The sequence below is a fragment of the Odocoileus virginianus genome, chromosome 34 (assembly GCF_023699985.2).
Source record: "Odocoileus virginianus isolate 20LAN1187 ecotype Illinois chromosome 34, Ovbor_1.2, whole genome shotgun sequence".
In the NCBI taxonomy this organism is placed as follows: Eukaryota; Metazoa; Chordata; class Mammalia; order Artiodactyla; family Cervidae; genus Odocoileus; species Odocoileus virginianus.
This window is the reverse complement of record NC_069707.1, coordinates 13,801,623-13,819,344: the sequence shown is the minus strand read 5'-3', so window position 1 is coordinate 13,819,344 and position 17,722 is coordinate 13,801,623. Positions and strand designations below refer to the sequence as shown.

Sequence of the window (17,722 nt, the reverse complement as noted above, 5' to 3'; positions counted from 1 at the left end):
CATTCATACATGACTACTGGAAAAACAATAGCCTTGACTAGACGGACCTTTGTTGACAAGGTAATATCTCTGCTTTTTAATATGTTGTCTAAGTTGGTCATCACTTTCCTTCCAAGGAGTAAATGTCTTTTAATTTTATGGCTGCAATCACCATCTGCAGTGATTGTGGAGCTCAAAAAACTAAAGTCAGCCACTTTTTCCACTGTTTCCCCATCTATTTGCCATCAAGTGATGGGACCAGATGCCAAGATCTTAATTTTCTGAATGTTGAACTTTAAGCCAACTTTTTCACTCTCCTCTTTCACTTTCATCAAGAGGCTCTTTAGTTCTTCTTCACTTTGTGCCATAAGGATGGTGTCATCTGCATATCTGAGGTTATTGGTATTTCTGCTGGCAAACTTGATTTCAGCTTGTGCTTCTTCCAGCCCAGCGTTTCTCATGATGTACTTTGCATAGAAGTTAAATAAGCAGGGTGACAATATACAGCCTTGACATACTCCTTTCCCTATTTGGAACCAGTCATTGTGTAATGTCCAGTTCTAACTGTTGCTTCCTGATCTGCTTACAGATTTCTCAAGAGGCAGGTCAGGTGGTCTGGTATTCCCATCTCTTTCAGAATTTTCCACAGTTTATTGTGATCCACACAGTCAAAGGCTTTGGCATAACAATAAAGCAGAAATAGATGTTTTTCTGGAACTCTCTCGCTTTTTCAATGATCCAGCAGATGATGGCAATTTGATCTCTGGTTCTTCTGCCTTTTCTAAAACCAGCTTGAACATCTGGAAATTCACGTATTGCTGAAGCCTGGCTTGGAGAATTTTGAGCATTACTTTACTAGCGTGTGAGATGAGGGCAATTGTGCGGTAGTTTGAGCATTCTTTGGCATTGCCTTTCTTAGGGATTGGAATGAAAATTGACTTTTTCCAGTCCTGTGGCCACTGCTGAGTTTTCCAAATTTGCTGACATATTGAGTGCAGCACTTTCACAGCATCATCTTTTAGCATTTGAAATAGCTCAACTGGAATTCCATCACCTCCACTAGCTTTGTTCAAACATAATCACACTGAAAGGGATGTGGAGAACAGAAGTAACCTAAGGAAATTTGGACAACAGTCTTTTGACTGGATATTGTAATGCTGAAGACCAAAAGAACTGTACACAAATACTGTTCTCCAGTTAGTAGACCTGTAACTTATAGAATGTGGGTTAACGAAAGTAGTTCTGAAACTACTTTGTGTATATATACTAGGGGTGAAAAAGAAAAGAATATATTGGAGATGAGAGCCAGGTTTCTCATTTTCAGAGAAAACAGAAAAGAATCAGTATGCAATGGATCTTACAGTGTTGTACTGAAATCAGAGGTGTCAGTTTGAAGTAATGGTTTACACACATGTATAATAGGACAAGCTAGACACAGAGAGAGAGAGAGAGAGATGTGTGCATATCCAGATAAGTAAACACACACGTCTCTAGAACTGTATGTGGGCCCGGGGCAATGAAACTTCAGCAGCAATGAACACCCACAGCTCCTAAATCTTGATTTCTAAATGCTGTTCACTAACGAAAGGAACAAAGCCTCATTAGAGAAGAGGCTGATTCCAGGACTGGGGTAGGGGAAATATAAACCTGGAAAAGCTTTAGTTCTAGAAAATAAGGAAGTGCTTATTAAAGAACGGGTCCATGTCACAAGGGTACAGGAGTCAGCACGAAGGAACTCTTAATGGCCAAAGGTAGAAAAATGTAAGCAACAAGATAACAACAACAGCAACAACAATAGTACTCATATTGGATTAAAACCAGAGAATAAAATAAATATACATGAGTCCACAATGAAATAAGTAAGCAACTGAATAAATAAATGGGGAAGAAGAAAGGTCGTCTTTGTCTTACATAACAATTCCAATTAATAAGTATGAAAGAAACAAGGGAAAAATAAAATCATCATTAAGTGAACAGCACAGAAGTGTTACTGAAGGCAGCTGATACTAAAATCAGTTAGCAAAAGCTTGGGGAGAAGCAGAATATTAGCGTAATCTCAATTATCTTCCCTAAATTATTTCTCAATTATAAATGGAAAAGTAGTGGTTTCACCATAAAAAAAAAAAAACTCAGCAGGTGACTTTATCAAGTAGTTGAGGGTAGCATCACCAGCAATAAGACACGATAGAATCCCGTCCCTTCTAATATGATATACTGAGAAGACTATATCATTTCCTTGGAATTCTTGCCAAAAATGAATAACCTCAATCTAATCATGAGAAAATATTATACAAACCAAACTGAGAGACATTCTGAAAAATAACTGCCTAGCAGTTATCATCAAGATCATGAAAAACACAGAAAGACAAAGTTGTAGAATAGAAAAGATAAAGGAGCAGTAACAATTGCCTGAACACAAGCTGTGTTACTGGAGTGTATCCTGGAATAGAAATAAGACACTGGAGAAAAAAATGATGAAGTGAGATTAGTTTCTATGCTTTACTTGACAGTATCATATTAATTTTAATTTTCTCATTTGATAGCTTTACTATGTTATGTATATGCTACACATGCTACATATATGTTATATATATTATATATATGCATAAGTGACCAATAGCCTAGTGTTTCCTATGTACTGCGTGTGTGTGTGTGTGGTCAGTCATGTCTGACTCTTTGCGACCCCATGGACTCTTCATGTCCCTGCTAGGATCTTCTTGTGCATGGAATTTTTCCAGACAAGAATACTGGAGTGGGTTGCCATTTCCTCCTCCAGGGGATCTTCCTGACCCAGGGATTGAACTTGAGTCTCTTGATTCTCTTGCATTGGCAGGCCAATTCTTTAACCACTGCGCCACCTGGGAAGCCCTACATATATGTACCATGTATATAAATAAGTTCTTCACATTAGAGAAAGCTGACTAAAGTACAGACATGACATCTCTGTGCCTTTTTTTGCCACTTCTGCCAGTCTAAAATGATTTTACAATAATACCACGCTTTTATGTTGTAGAGATTGCATGCTGTATTTCTACCCCAAAATCAATACTGAAAATATTAGTATGCCCACGCCTTCTTCTTTTGTCTCTGTTTCTCTTACCTTCCTCCCTTCAAGGAACTTCAGTGCTGTGCCAATGTTCGCCACAGCATGAATTCGCTTCATCCGGCGTCCTTGTTCACACGGCTATGAAAGGGAGAAAGACAAGAATAAATAAAAATGCACACATTAAAATGACAGTTATTAAAAGCTATTTAAATGGATCCAAAGCATACTTGAAGAATGTTTGAGAATAGCCAACATTACTCAGTTTCTATAAAGGTTAGCTGATAGCCACAGGAGCATTATCCCCACAGCACTTGGAAGGTGTATAATTGACTCAATAATAAACATTCATTCTCAGCTGATGAATGCACTTACCCTTAAGGTTTCTGTATGCCTAAGGTTAGAAATTCACAAAATTCCTACGCTGTCTATTGCGACTGTTCCCCTTGTAAGTTAGGAAATATTTTTATGAAAAGTCCTCTTGGTGCATATAAGGGGGCAGGAGAAACACGGGAAATCTCTCTCCTTTCCTCTCAATTTTGTCATGAACCTAAAACTGGTCTGAAAAATAAAGTCTTAAAAAAAGTACTGTTGGTTACTCACATTTTTTTTTCAGTCATACCAACATGAAAGTTACTGACAGTGTTAGTGACATTTCTCCGTTTGAGTGACCAAATGCTGGTGCATATGGATGCATGCCAAGTCACTTCAGTCGTGCCTGACTCTTTGTTACCCTACGGACTGTAGCTCACCAGGCTCCTCGGTCCATGGGATTCTGCACGAAAGAATACTGGAGTAGGTTGCCATTTCCTACTCTAGGGGATCTTCCCTACCCAGGAATCGAACCCACGTCTCTTATGTCTCCTGCACTGGAAGGCGGGTTCTTTACCACTAGCACCACCTGGGAAGCTCACATGGTTTATATGAACCAAGGTTAAAAAGTAGGACTGTGAGAAAGAAAATGTTCTGCACAAAACAATATGATCTGGTACAAGGATACTAAGTTACTTGCATTTAATGTAGCAAAATGTAAAAAATTAATACATATTTTAATAAATATAATAAAATAATCAGTGACTTCTATGTGCCACACTGTTCATTTTAAAACTCAAAATAATTTCAATGAAGTCAGTAGCATTACATTTGCAGGGTCTGAGAGGATAACAAGTCCATGATTGCAGAGCTGATAGACTGGTCTCTTCTTTGTGACACCAAAACTCTATATTAACAATTTCCTGTTAGAGCTCAAAACCAAATATCTTTTCATTTCCATTTAATAACATAACAGGTGATTCCTATGATATGATTTTAAGCAAATATTTAAATAGAAAATATATTGAACATTTTAAAAAAATTTATTATTTTCTTGCATGGCTCATTTACTTAGTTATTTGATTAATTATCTTTTGAAATGTGAAAAGCATCTAGGAACCTGCAACTAAAGCCAAGTCAGGACCCAGAAATTAAGAACGAAAGCCAGATCCCTCAACATAACCCTTCATCTCATCCTCTTGCTCTCCTACACCATGGCAACTATCTCATATTTGCATCAATTTTAACACAATTGACCTGCCATTAACTAACACAATGATCCTCCCTAATAGGCTACAAGCTCTTTGAGCGCACCGACCATACCTCATTTATCTTTGTTCTCCTCAGAGAGCAAAAGGCAATGCCTTATCCATAATAGCGACTCCAGATATGTTAGCTGAATGGTCAATAGATAATGCTAAACCCAGTTACACACAAGTTCTATTATAAATATATGACTGATGCTTAACATAGTCACCTGATGGATGCACAGGAGCCTGTGATGCTCCCAATTTCCTAAGAATGGCCACTGTGTACTTTTAAGTGGCTTTTTAGACTCTTCTTGAATGCAGAGTGTTAAGAGTCTTGAAAAGCACTATACAGAAGATTAACAAAATAGATAAGAAATAAATTTCTCTGCAGTCCTTAAGTTCTATTCATATTGCTTCTACTATTTTAAATTTTTCAGCAGCAATTCCTCACATCCTTTAAAAAAAACCTGAGTATAAAATTGAATTTAGTATTCCTATCTTTATGTGTGATTAAAGATATATAATCATGGATCCATTCAAAGAGTAAATGTCCTACAAATAATAATCAAGTGATGGAGAGAAATCCAAGGATAATAATTCTCAAAATTTTAAATTCCCTAGTACCTGAAATAAAATCACAGATAAGAGAGTCACAGTAGGTTATTAAAAGAAACTAAGATATTGAGATTCTTCTCTTACATTGAGATGCTGATGATAATATTAAGGCATTTGGCTGCATTTCCTAGAAGATCATGGCCAAAGCCAGAGTCCTAGGCTATCTGAATCATGACATTAAATATAGTGTTCTTAATAGAGTTCTACGTATGAGATAATTATAGAGTTTCTGGACTCTGCTAACACTCCTGAGGGAAATGCTTTTGTTCACATTCTCCTTTTGAAAGCTCTATAAGAATGCCTCAGATACTCAGCCCCTTAAATGATGCTTTTCATCTTAATGTGGTCCTGGATCAAAATGTCCACATGTACAAAATTTAAATAACAATCACCAAGATTTATTTATAATTTCAGAGTAATTTCCTTTTATGCAATTCAGAATTTTGAAGGGTTTAATAAAAATAAATAATGAAGGTGACTTCCCTGAAATTCCAGTGGTTAAGACACCATGCTTCCACTGAAGGGAACATGGATTTGATCCCTAGTCTGTGATCTAAGATCCTGCATGCTACATGGCACAGCCAAAATAATTAATTAATTAATTAATTTTGTTGCTGTTCAGTCACTAAGTCATGTCCGACTCTTTGCGATCCCATGACCTGCAGCATGCCAGGCTTCCCTGTCCTTCACTATCATCTCCAAGAGTTTGCTCAGACTCATGTCCGTTGAGTCAGTGATGCCATCCAACCATCTCATCCTCTGTCGTCCCCTTCTCCTCTTGCTCTCAGTCTTTCCCAGCAGCAGGATCTTTTCCAATGATTCGGCTCTTTGCATCAGGTGGCCAAAGTACTAGAGCTTTAGCTTCTGCAACAGTCCTTCCAATGAATATTCAGGGTTGATTTCCTTTAGGATTGACCGGTTTGATCTCCTTGCAGTCCGAGGGCCTCTCAAGTCTTCTCTAGCAGCACAGTTTGAAATCATCAATTGTTCAGCACTCAGCCTTCTTTACTGTCCAACTCTCACACTCATACATGACTACTAGAAAAACTATAGCTTCGACTAGATGGACCTTTGTGGTCAAAGTGATGTGTCTGCTTTTTAATACACTGTGTAGGTTTGTCATGCTATTGTTCCAAGGAGCAAGCGACTTTTTAATTTCATGGCTGGAGTCACTGTCAGCAGTGATATCAGAGTCCAAGAAAATGAAATGTGACACTGTTTTCACATTTTCGCCATTTATCTGCCATGAAGTGATAGGACTGGATGCCATGATCTTCTTTTTTTGAATGTTGAAATTTAAACCAGAAACTATATTTCTATGTCTGTTTCCTCTATGTTAAATAAGAATGCAGATATTCTTTCTGAAATTGCTTCTAGCTTCAAGATTCTAAAATTCTTACCATGACTGAATGGGCAGGGCACTTAAACAGAAGTAGAATTATTATGTCAAAATGTATACCTTCTCTAGACTCATTTAGCTTGGCAGTTAATGCCCATCAAGGTTTCTATATACTGTTGGCCAAGTAGAGTGGCACAATTAAAATGACACTTTGAATGAGACACTTCTTAAATCTTGTGTGAATTGTAATGAAGTTTCCTTCATGTAAGTAAATGGCTTAATTCAGGAGGATACATGAAGAAAGCTAGTCACACCTGGCCATCAAGGAGGTAAATGTTTCAGTACGATGACTCTCACATCCTAATGCTAATCCAGTTTATCTAGCTCATGCATACATCTGTTGATTCCAAATTGGATTGTCACATGTGTCTTGTTTGATTTCTCCCAAAGCGGAGCCAGAGATAACAACATGGTGCATGCAATGACTGGGGAGATGATCCCAGGTAGCAAGAGTGAGGATGCATGGAGAGTGAGAGAAGGAAGGAAGAAAAATCAATTAACAATAATCTATAATAGTACAGTGTGCTGTTGAGGGTCTCCTCAGTGGGCAATGGGCTCAGCTTTGCTGAGGATCCAATGGAGCACTCCCTGATGTGCGAAATAAGCCTTGAAATTGTCCCTCCTACAAATGCCAGGCTGGAGTTTTTATTCATAGACTCCCATCCATCCCTTTTGAAACCATTAACTTTCCCACACTTTAGGGTTGCCTTGTGCAACCTACAGCTTTAATAAAAGCCCTGAGGACAGAAATTCAGACAGGTGTTGCCAGAACTTGAGTTGAGATGCTGATGGAGGGTATGGGTCGTGTTCACCTCTGCCGTGGCTAGGTCAGAGGTGAGTTGAGATGGCTCACCAGAAGCCTCTGCTGTAATATGAATGCAAGTAGATTATGACTTATACAAAAATTATCAGTTTGTATTTTCCAACAAACAACTATCTTACATTTACAAAAGCTATGTTGAAGACTCCCACGTGAAATTAACTGGAAATTTATGACCAGGCAAAAAACACTTTAAAAACCTCAATTATCCAAGTAATAATGATTGAGCAGCTCTTTGTCAAGATGCAACAGATTAAGAAAAAATAAGTACATCCAATTTTGGACACTGTGTCTAGTGTGTTATACAATATTCTGAAGATTATTTCCTGAGCTCCTTTTAAAACTTATGGGAAATGTCACATAAATAATTTATGTTTGCAAACTACTTACTTCTCTACTATTCCAAAATGAAAAAAAAAAAGCCAGAAAGAACTAAATATTTTATTATTTTAGTAATGAAGAAAAAGACATTTTATAGGTCAGTGGCAATTTGTTTTTCATTCTGCTAGTTCTGCTGAACATAAAATCAAATGATTCTGAACACACTGTTCCCATTACAAATGATGATGGAGAATGTCCACCAATGGATGAAAAATGCCATGTTGCTTTCAAGCTTAATGTTCAATACTATGGAAACAACTGGACCAACAATCCTTTCCAAATGGAAAATAAGCACTTAAAATGTGTTAGATATTAATTTCCAACTTATCTTCCTGGATACCACACAGATGCAGCAGTTAACCGGGACTGATTATTGATGAAGCTCCTTACCTTTACTTGTAAGTTGTGACTACTATACATAATGTTTTAAAGCTACTACAGGTGTCCAAGAACAAGAAAGAAAATGTATTCCTTGCTCCCAGAAGTGACCGATAGATTAGTGTTTCCTATGAATTACCAACTACAAAAGAGAAAAACTTTTATATGAGTAGCACCTTTTACACTCCCCAATCTACACTCCCCAAATTCCAAACGGGAAAAATTTGACAAATGTGGTCACAGAAAACATCCTTACCAGTTTCTGCCCAGACAGGACTTCCAGTAGGGCAAGTAGCTTCACGCCATCTTTCATGTCTTCAAAAAGATCATCTACCACCATTGGGGGTTTCCGCTATAAAATTTTAAAAAAATGAATTAATGCAAAAAATGCTTCTCTCACTCTCTGGCAGACATTTGGTACTCACTGCGGTGAAATCTGGCGAAAAACATCTAAATATCAAAGTCATTTATTGAGGATGTGATGGGCAATCACCTTTTGATAGATGCAAAGAGAAAAATGACCCTTTGGAGATAAACTAAACATTCAAAAACCTCCTGTTTGGGTTTTTACATACACACCGATGTTGTTTAGAAAGGGAGTATTTTTTAAATTTTCTTCCTTTCATTCTTGATTTATCTTTGGCTGTGCTGGAGCTTGGTTGCCGCTCCATGGGCTTTTTCTAGTTGTGGCGAGAGGGGGCTACTCTAACTGGGGTGCCGGGCTTCTGACTGCAGCGGCTTCTCTTGTTGCACAGAAGGGGCTCCAGGGTGCTTGGGCTTCAGCAGTTGTGGCCCGCGGGCTTAGATGTTCTGCACCATGTGGAATCTTCCAAGACCAGGGGTCAAACCTGTCTCCCCTGCATTGGTAGCTGGATTCTTAACCATGGACCACCAGGCGAAGTCCATAGAGGGAGTGTTGACACGAGAGAGATGGTGTGGGATAAAGGAGGAAAAGAGGGTGCTATTAACATAAAAGATAGGAGAGAGGATAAAACAGGCTGTAAGCAGGGGACAGGAGGTACCCCAGAGAAACTGGAGCAGCCTCCTTACCTGAGTGAGCACACTGCTGGACTGAGGCAGGTGCCAAGTTTCCACGAACATTCTCTCCAAGGTAACCTCGTTAGCTCAGAGACCTGCTGCGGGGACGCTGTTAGCTCAGCCAGGGTGGCAGATTGGCTCTCCTGTGGGTTAGCTGGCCACCACCATTCTGCTTCACAAGCTGGCAAATCCTGCAAACCTTCTCTCACCGCGGGCACTGAGCCCAAAGGATCGTAAGCTCAAGAGTACAGGCTGATCAGGGCAAATCTACGCCACTGCTGGAAAAATAAGCCCATACTTAATTCATGGGGAATTTTTATTATTTTACAAAGGTTATCATAATACCTGGGCTTCCCGGTGGCTCAGATGGTAGAGAATCTGACTGCAATGCAAGGTTTGATCGAGACCTATTGAGACCTAGGTTTGATACCCGAGTCAAGAAGATCTCTGAAGGAGGGCAGGGCAACTCACTCCAGTATTCTTGTCTGGAGAATCTCATGGACAGAGGAGCCTGCAGGGCTTCAGTCCACAGGGCCGCAAAGAGTTGGACATGACTGAAGTGACTTAGCACACACACATATACTAGAGTTTATGAAATCTTGGATTAAGGTATCTTTTGCTCAGAAGAAAGCAAAAAAAGTGATGCTAAAGCTAATGGTCAATGGAAGTTAGGTGACCTCAGATTTCTCACAGAAGATGAATTTTAAAGAAGTCTATAGCTGATTCATGCTCTGTAATCTTCTAATTCTCTCTGATCATGTTAAAAGCCTAATGTTGTATACCTGACTTTCAATTGTCTTTCTTTCTTTTCTAGAAAGTTTTTTTCAGAGATATTTAATCACCAAATGTTTTATTGAAACATGATTTTTTTCTCTACCCACTGATAATGGCACATTTATATTTCTCTTATGACTGCATGAATTACTGTCTCTGAATGGTACAATTCTAATTTTAAATGCATTTTTCTCTTTATAAAATGAATAACTGAATAATTTGTTCTCATGCTGTGAAATACATGTTCAAAAATAACAGAGTTTTCATTTTCAAGCTTTCTCTTTTAAATTCCACTATTCACATTGCTTACTATTTATACAGCAAAAACGTAATAGTGACTTTATATGCTAAGCATTTAAACAAAATTATTAGGAATAAAATGAGCCTTTTTTAATGAAAAATATTCAATATGATAACAGTCAAAATTGTGGAGTTGATGATGGACTGGGAGGCCTGGCATGCTGCGGTTCATGGGGTTGCAAAGAGTCGGGCATGACTGAGCAACTGAACTGAACTATCATCATTAAAAACATGGTATATTTGTCTTTTAAAATGTCCATTTGTATCCTAATAATAACAGTGAAATAATGCGGGGAAAAGTTAATAAATACATGATACATTCTGCAAGCAAATACAAATGGGGGTTTTCACATATTGTGTTAACTGCGGCCATATTTTAAAAATTAAACAAGGCAGGGAGTTTTCACAAAATAATAAAGAGTCCAAGAAACTGGACACCAGAAATAAAAGATAAATTGCATCCATCCATTATGCCTTTAAACATACACAGGTGGTGGCTCAGACGGTAAAGCATCTTCCTGCAATGAGGGAGACCTGGGTTCGATCCCTGGATTGCGAAGATGCCCTGGAGAAGGAAATGGCAACCCACTCCAGTACTCTTGCCTAGAAAATTCTATGGATGGAGGAGCCTGGTGGGCTACAGTCCATGGAGTCACAAAGAGTCAGACATGACTGAGCGACTTCATTTTCTGTTACTTTGAAGAGCATTTTCGTTTTTTTTTGCCATGTCACGAGACATGTGAGATCTTAGTTCCCCGACCAGGATTTGAACTCGGGCCCCCTGTAGTGGATGTGTGGAGTCCTAACCACTGAACCACCAGGGAAGTCCCTGAAGACCACTTTGTCTTCACCCCACCTCTGCCCCTCATTTGTGTTCTCCTGCATCCCTATCTGTCCTCCACATGCTCCCAGCCCCTTTCACTGCTCCTAGAAGTGGCCTCCAGACCAGTACTGACCTCTGAACAAGCCAGTGACCCCTCATCCCACTGCACTGGGCCTTGTTGGCACCAGCAGGGGTGGTGGTTGAGGACTTGTTGGCCTCTCCTTGAGCTGGTTCTCCCCAAGCCCTTTTGATCAGGCTGCCTGGTTCACAGGCCTCTTTTACTTCTCTCTCGCTTTCCTTTCTTCCTGACTGTGGCCATTCACCAAACTCAATCCCAACTCCTCTGTTGTTTAAAAAATTGTCTGGACAGATGTGATTCTTGAATACTTCCTTCCAGGTAAGTGTTCTCTACTTAACAATATTGAGCACAAAGGCAGGCACTCCACAAATATTGTTGGCTGACTGACTGAATGAATGAATGAAGTTTTCTTAAAAAATGATCTTTGCCCTATGCCCATACTAATGGTTCTTAAAATAAGGTGCATATATGATGAGTAAAGAAAAATTATCTCCAGGTTCTTGGCAATCCCAGACTACAATGCAACACAGAGAAGCATCTTGTTTCTGAGTGTCTTATTCACAGTAGGAACTCATTAAAAACTTGTTGAAGAAATGAATGAAGTTTCTATCCTGCACACAGGGAAAAAAAAAAAGCAGGTAGGTTTTATTGCAAGAACATAGATACCTAGAATACTCTCACTTTCCTACTTTCCCATTTAGCAAATTTCTGGTCAGTTTTATGACACAGTCTTACATTATCTTTTCCAGTTTTCCAGCTGGAATTAAATCACTTCTTTTGTGTTAGTGCATGGTTCAGATTATATTAATCATACTGCATTACAGTTGGTTATTCACAAGTCTGTGTCCTCAGGAATTCAGATCATGGACTTCTGGAGGACAAGAAAGTTGAATATATGTTTATATACATAATACCAAGAACAGCACCTCACCCATAGATGTATGTCTCAACAGAGATATGTGATGCTTATCTGCAAGTTACCTTTTGGAATCTTGGAGAGATAATGATATGAAGCAAAATAAGCAATGATAAGCAAAATTTTCTTTTTTTATAGGAAGTATGAGTTGCTTCTGAAATTTTTTTCACCAATATATTCCTACCCAAAGTAAAGAGATGCAATCTGATGACTGTTAGCAGACTAACTAGAAACTGGACAAAATATTTCTCTTTAAAATAAAAAATGCTTATGTAATTTATAATATGCAACTATTTCAACACTCAGGATTAGAGAACCTAGTATGTAATAAATTCTTGACTTAATACCTCAACTAGTAAAAGAGGAAGAAAACAAACCTCTGAATGCAAAGAGCTTGCAAAAATGAATCCCAGAAAATGATCTTCATATTTCTACAAATTTTATCCAATTTTACATAATGTACATGCTGCATAAGGTCACTTTATTTATCAAAAGATGTTACCAAAAATTATACTAGAATAAGAAGTCCTAGTAATTATTGGACAAGTCTTGCTCTCCCATTTTGTATAAAGTACCATTTATGTATAGCTAATGGTCAACTGCAAGGAGATCCAACCAGTCCATCCTAAAGGAGATCAGTCCCGGGTGTTCATTGGAAGGACTGATGCTGAAGCTGAAACTCCAATACTTTGGCCACCTCTTGCAAAGAGTTGACTCATTGGAAAAGACCCTGATGCTGGGAGGGATTGGGGGCAGGAGGAGAAGGGGATGACAGAGGACAAGATGGCTGGATGGCATCACCACTCGATGGACACGAGTTTGAGTGAACTCCAGGAGTTGGTGATGGACAGGGAGGCCTGGCATGCTGCAAGTCATGGGGTCACAGAGTCTGACAAGACTGAGCAACTGAACTGAACTGAACTGAACTGCATGGTCAATAGAGAGATCTTTTCTATCGTGACAACAGTGCATTTACTTTTTGAAACAATCTTTTAATAGAAAACCTCTCATCTAAAAATGCCTCTCTTGTCATATATATATATAAGTATTCACAGCATAAATCTGATTTTTTTGTAGGATTCAGGTCATGGTGCTAGAGGCCAAAATGAAGAGATAGAAATGAGAGTAATTCACTGGAGCCTGACTTAATGGAAAATAGAGATAATGTAGTTTGTTCCCATGGCTTGATAATGTACAGTTTCAAGCACTAGACAGAAATCTACCGGGCACATTTTAAGACCATAGCTATTTATTTTTTATTAAGATAAAATTACAATAAGCTCTTAGTTTTGTACGGTGTTTGGAAAAAGTATACTCTTGGCTCTGGAAATCACATTTAGATATTCTACAGATATTCATGATGAATCTTAGATTCATGATGAATCTCAAAGAATGGAATGTCCTGACTGAGGGGAGAGGGAGATGGAGAAAACAAACAAAAAAGAGGTACTTGGCTTCCTTAGCTACTTCCTTCTAGAAGTTCTCCTCAAACTAGGCTTAAGCCCTAAGTTTTGGCTGTCAGAGGATTGTCTAAAGTCTCTGAAACTCAGGGAAAGTGTACATCCTGGCTGTGACCTTGGTAGTTAACTCATGAGTGGAACAGGCCTCACAGAGTATTTTTATCTAATTTTTTTCTCCTCCTCCTTTATTTTTGCAGCCCCTTTAACGTCATACAATGAGATCTATTCCTTTACTCTTAGAACTTAAAGGAGACCAAATATTTCTCCTTCAACTTTATGAAATCTGAGAAAACATGGGGATCTTTGGCATAACTTCTACTGAGCATTGCCTCTATTGGGGAAACAATCTATTCTCTGTCATTGTGTGTATGAGAATAACTTGTGAGCATTTACTAGTCTATAAGTGCTAGTACATGTTTAATCCTTACTGACCATTACTTTCATATTTTCACTTATATAGGAAGATCATATTTTCTATGCCACATGTTGATTTATGCCCCTAGAAAATTGCCCTGGGTTCAATCCCTGGGTTGGGAAGATCCCCTGGAGAAGAAATAGGCTACCCACTCCAGTATTCTGACCTGGAGAATTCCATGGACTGTATAGTCCACGTGCTTGCAAAGAGTCAGACATGATTGAGCAACTTTCACTTTCAGAAAATTGCAATACTCAGGAGAAAAAGGAATATGAGAATAATTTTGAGGAAAAAGGGCATAACTACTCGTTATGAAAGGAAAAGTTAAGGAATTCTCACATTTTAAAAACTATATAGAAATCATAATTGCCATTCTAACAGGTGGGAGGTGATATTTCACCGTGGTTTTGATTTGCATTTCCTTGATGATTAGCAATGTTGAGCACTTTTCATGTGCATATTGGCAATGTGTATATCTTCTTTGTGAAACATCTATTCAGATCCTCTGCCCATTTTTCAATCATGTTGTGTTTTGGATATTGAGTTGTATGAGTTATTTGTATATTTTGGATATTAACCGTCTCTCAGACATGTCATTTGCAAGTATCTTCTCCCATTCAGTAGTTGATCTTTTCAGTTTGTTGATCATTTCCTTCACTATACAAAAGATTTTTAGTTTGATATAGTCCCATTTGTTTACTTTTGCTTTAGTCTCCTTTCTCCAAAGAGACATATCAAAAAAAAAAAAAAAAAAAACTACTAAGAATGATGTCAGTGAGTGGATTGCCTATGTTTTCTTCTAGAAATCTTATGATTTCAAGTCTTACATTTAGGCTTTTAATCCATTTTAGATTTATTTTCATGTATGACATGAGAAAGTAGTCCAATCTGATTTTTTTGCATGTAGCTGTCCAGTTTTCTCAAAGCTATTTATTGAAGTAGCTATCATTCTTCCATTGTATATCCTTACCTCCTTTATCATAGATTAATTTCCTATAGAAATGTGCATTCATTTATGGGCTCTGTGTGTGTGTGTTCAATTGCTAGGTCATGTCCAACTCTTTACCACCCTGTAGATTGCAGCACACCAGCCTTCCCTGTCTTTCACTATTTCCCAGAGTTTGCTCAAATTCATGGGCTGTCTATTCTGTTCTATTAATCTATGTGTCTGTTTCTGTGCCAGTACCATACTGTTTTGATTACTGTAGCTTTGCAGTATAGTTTGAAATCAGAGTGTATGATGCCTCCAGTTTTGTTCTTTCTCAGGATAGTTTGGACTATTCAGAGTCTTTTGTCTTTCAATACACATCCTAGAATTATTTATTCTATCTTGTGCCCATCAAGAGATGAATTAAGATGTGGTAAATATACAATGGAATATATTTTACTCAGCCATAAAAAAATAATGAATTTTTTTCCATTTAGGACAACATGGATGGATCCAGAGAGTATTATGTTGAGTGAAATAAATCAGACAGAGAAAGACAGATACTGTATGATTTTGCTTATCAGTGAAATCTAAAAAAAACAAAAACAAAACAAATGAACAAACATAGCAAAACAGAAACAGATTCACAGATATACAGAAGAAACAGGTGGTTGCAAAAGAGAAGGGGGTTTTTGGAAGGAGAAAAATATGTGAGGGAGCATAAGAGGTACAACTTCTATTTACAAAATAAATGAGTCATAGGTGTGAAATGTACAGTGTGAGGAAAATAGTTGATAACTGTGTAATATCTTTTTATGGTAACAATAACTAGATTATTGCAGTGATCATTTTGAAATGTAGAGAAATACTGACGCATATGTGCATACATATACATTGGAATTAGACACAAATCAGCCCCACTCACACCATGTCCCTCTGTGGCCATGTCTGTGCCTTTAATAATATAAAACTTACAGCAGTTTACTTTAAATTGCTAAATACATATCTCAGGCTTTAAAATTCATGATTCCTACACGTCTAGCGATACCAATAAAACTGAACTGGAAAAGACCTAAAGAAAAGGTCTGGAGCACAGATAATGCTTCACTCCAGCTGAAACACACAGGCTGTCGGGCACGATCAGACTTGCTGACCATGATGTGCAATCACCGCCTGAGATGTTCCCCAGATGGCCTCTGTGCAGTACATGAAGACGTCTCAAGGCAAAGGCTGGATCTCAAGGTGTGTTCTGTGTACCTCGACACTTCTGTTTACACAAAGGCCCCTCACTTCTAGAGCAAGCGAGATAAATCACTCCCACCTCTGGTTTCCATGAGTTCCAGGTGGGAGCTATATGACAGGCTGAGAGGCGGGGAATGGAGAGACATTCCATCCCGGGACCAGTGGAGCATGTTCACATGCTCTGCCGGTTATCTGATGGGCAGGAACAATAAACCAAACAACAGGAACAGAGAGGAGAGTGGGAAGGGAAGTGAGGTTGACCTACAGATATGGAACAAGTTACCCCCAATGGTTGGCAAGAAGCCCACCACACAAAACTGTCTAAAAATGCCGAAACAGCTGGACTAGATGAGTAAAGCTGTGATTATAACCACTGACAGGAGCCAGAGAAAATTAATTCAGCATCTAAAATGTTCTGTCATCTTACTCAGAAAATCTAATTAGACATTACCACTATCTCCAGAAACAAGTGAAGTAATTTTAAAAAATGTTATGCATTATCTGTTTATCCTTCTCTCCCTTTAAAACAGCACTATTGTGATTATTTTCCACCTCTGTTTGGCAAAAAAGAGAAAATAGTTCCCATTCTTTACTGTTTCCCATGACAGATAGCATAAGTGTTTCCATTTCCTTAATTATTTAATTTGATTGCCCTCCGGCTCAACTTTAAATCTGCTTGAAAAACTGCTCTTAACAAGTTTCACGTGTAATCCTTCTTTCTCATTATATAGTTTAAAAGAAGCATACTCCTCATTTGTTTTATTCAAGATGAAGCTGGAGTTATCCTTCATCTCTGTTCATACTCCACAGCTGATCCATCAACAAATTGTTGACTTTATTTTCAAAATTCACCCAGAATCCAGCCATTTCTTACCACCTCCACAGCTATGACCTTGGTCCAAGCCAGTCCTCTCTCATCTGAATGACCCAACAATCTTCTACCTTATCTCCTTCCTTCATCCTGTGTCCTCTTCAGTTTATTCTCAACGGAAGAGCTATTTTCTTTCTCTCCTGTCCATCTCCCCAAATGGGATAAAAGCATCATGGTGAAAGGGTTACTCCTCCTGTTTAGTTCACTGTGGCATTTTCAGTATCTAGAATCTTGCTAAGCATACCAAATAACATTTTAAAATATTTATCAAATAAATGTATGAATAAAAAGTATTTCTAAAAGAGGGAACTTTGATAAACATAATCAAAACGTTTGGCAAGCTGCATAAACTTTGCTATGTCTACATTTCTGTTACTAACAAATTAATGTTAACATTAGTTGCTCAGTCATGTCCAATTCTTTGCGATCCCATGGACTGCAGCCTTTCAGGCTCCTCTGTCCGTGGAATTCTCCAGGCAAGAATACTGGAGTGGGTTGTCATTTCCTTCTCCAGGGGATCTTCCCTACCCAGGGATCAAACCCTGGGCTTCCACACTGCAGGCAGATTCTTTACTGTCTGAGCTACCAGGGAAGCCCAAAACATTGGTTGCTCAGTCATATCCAACTCTTAATAAATGCCATTTATTTTGAAATGACAATTTTCTTTTTTAATCTTTTAGTTGCATATTTGGAAACAAT

At 38.3% G+C, this 17,722-nt stretch overlaps 1 protein-coding gene across 1 annotated transcript in view; it reads right to left on the bottom strand.

The window, feature by feature from the left end:
* Positions 1-17,722, bottom strand: part of SYNE1 (spectrin repeat containing nuclear envelope protein 1) — a 483,739-nt gene that overhangs the window by 371,072 nt on the left and 94,945 nt on the right. Inside the window, 2 exon segments of the mRNA XM_070461436.1 lie at positions 3,080-3,163; positions 8,434-8,529. Of these exon segments, the coding sequence (XP_070317537.1) occupies positions 3,080-3,163; positions 8,434-8,529 (180 nt within the window).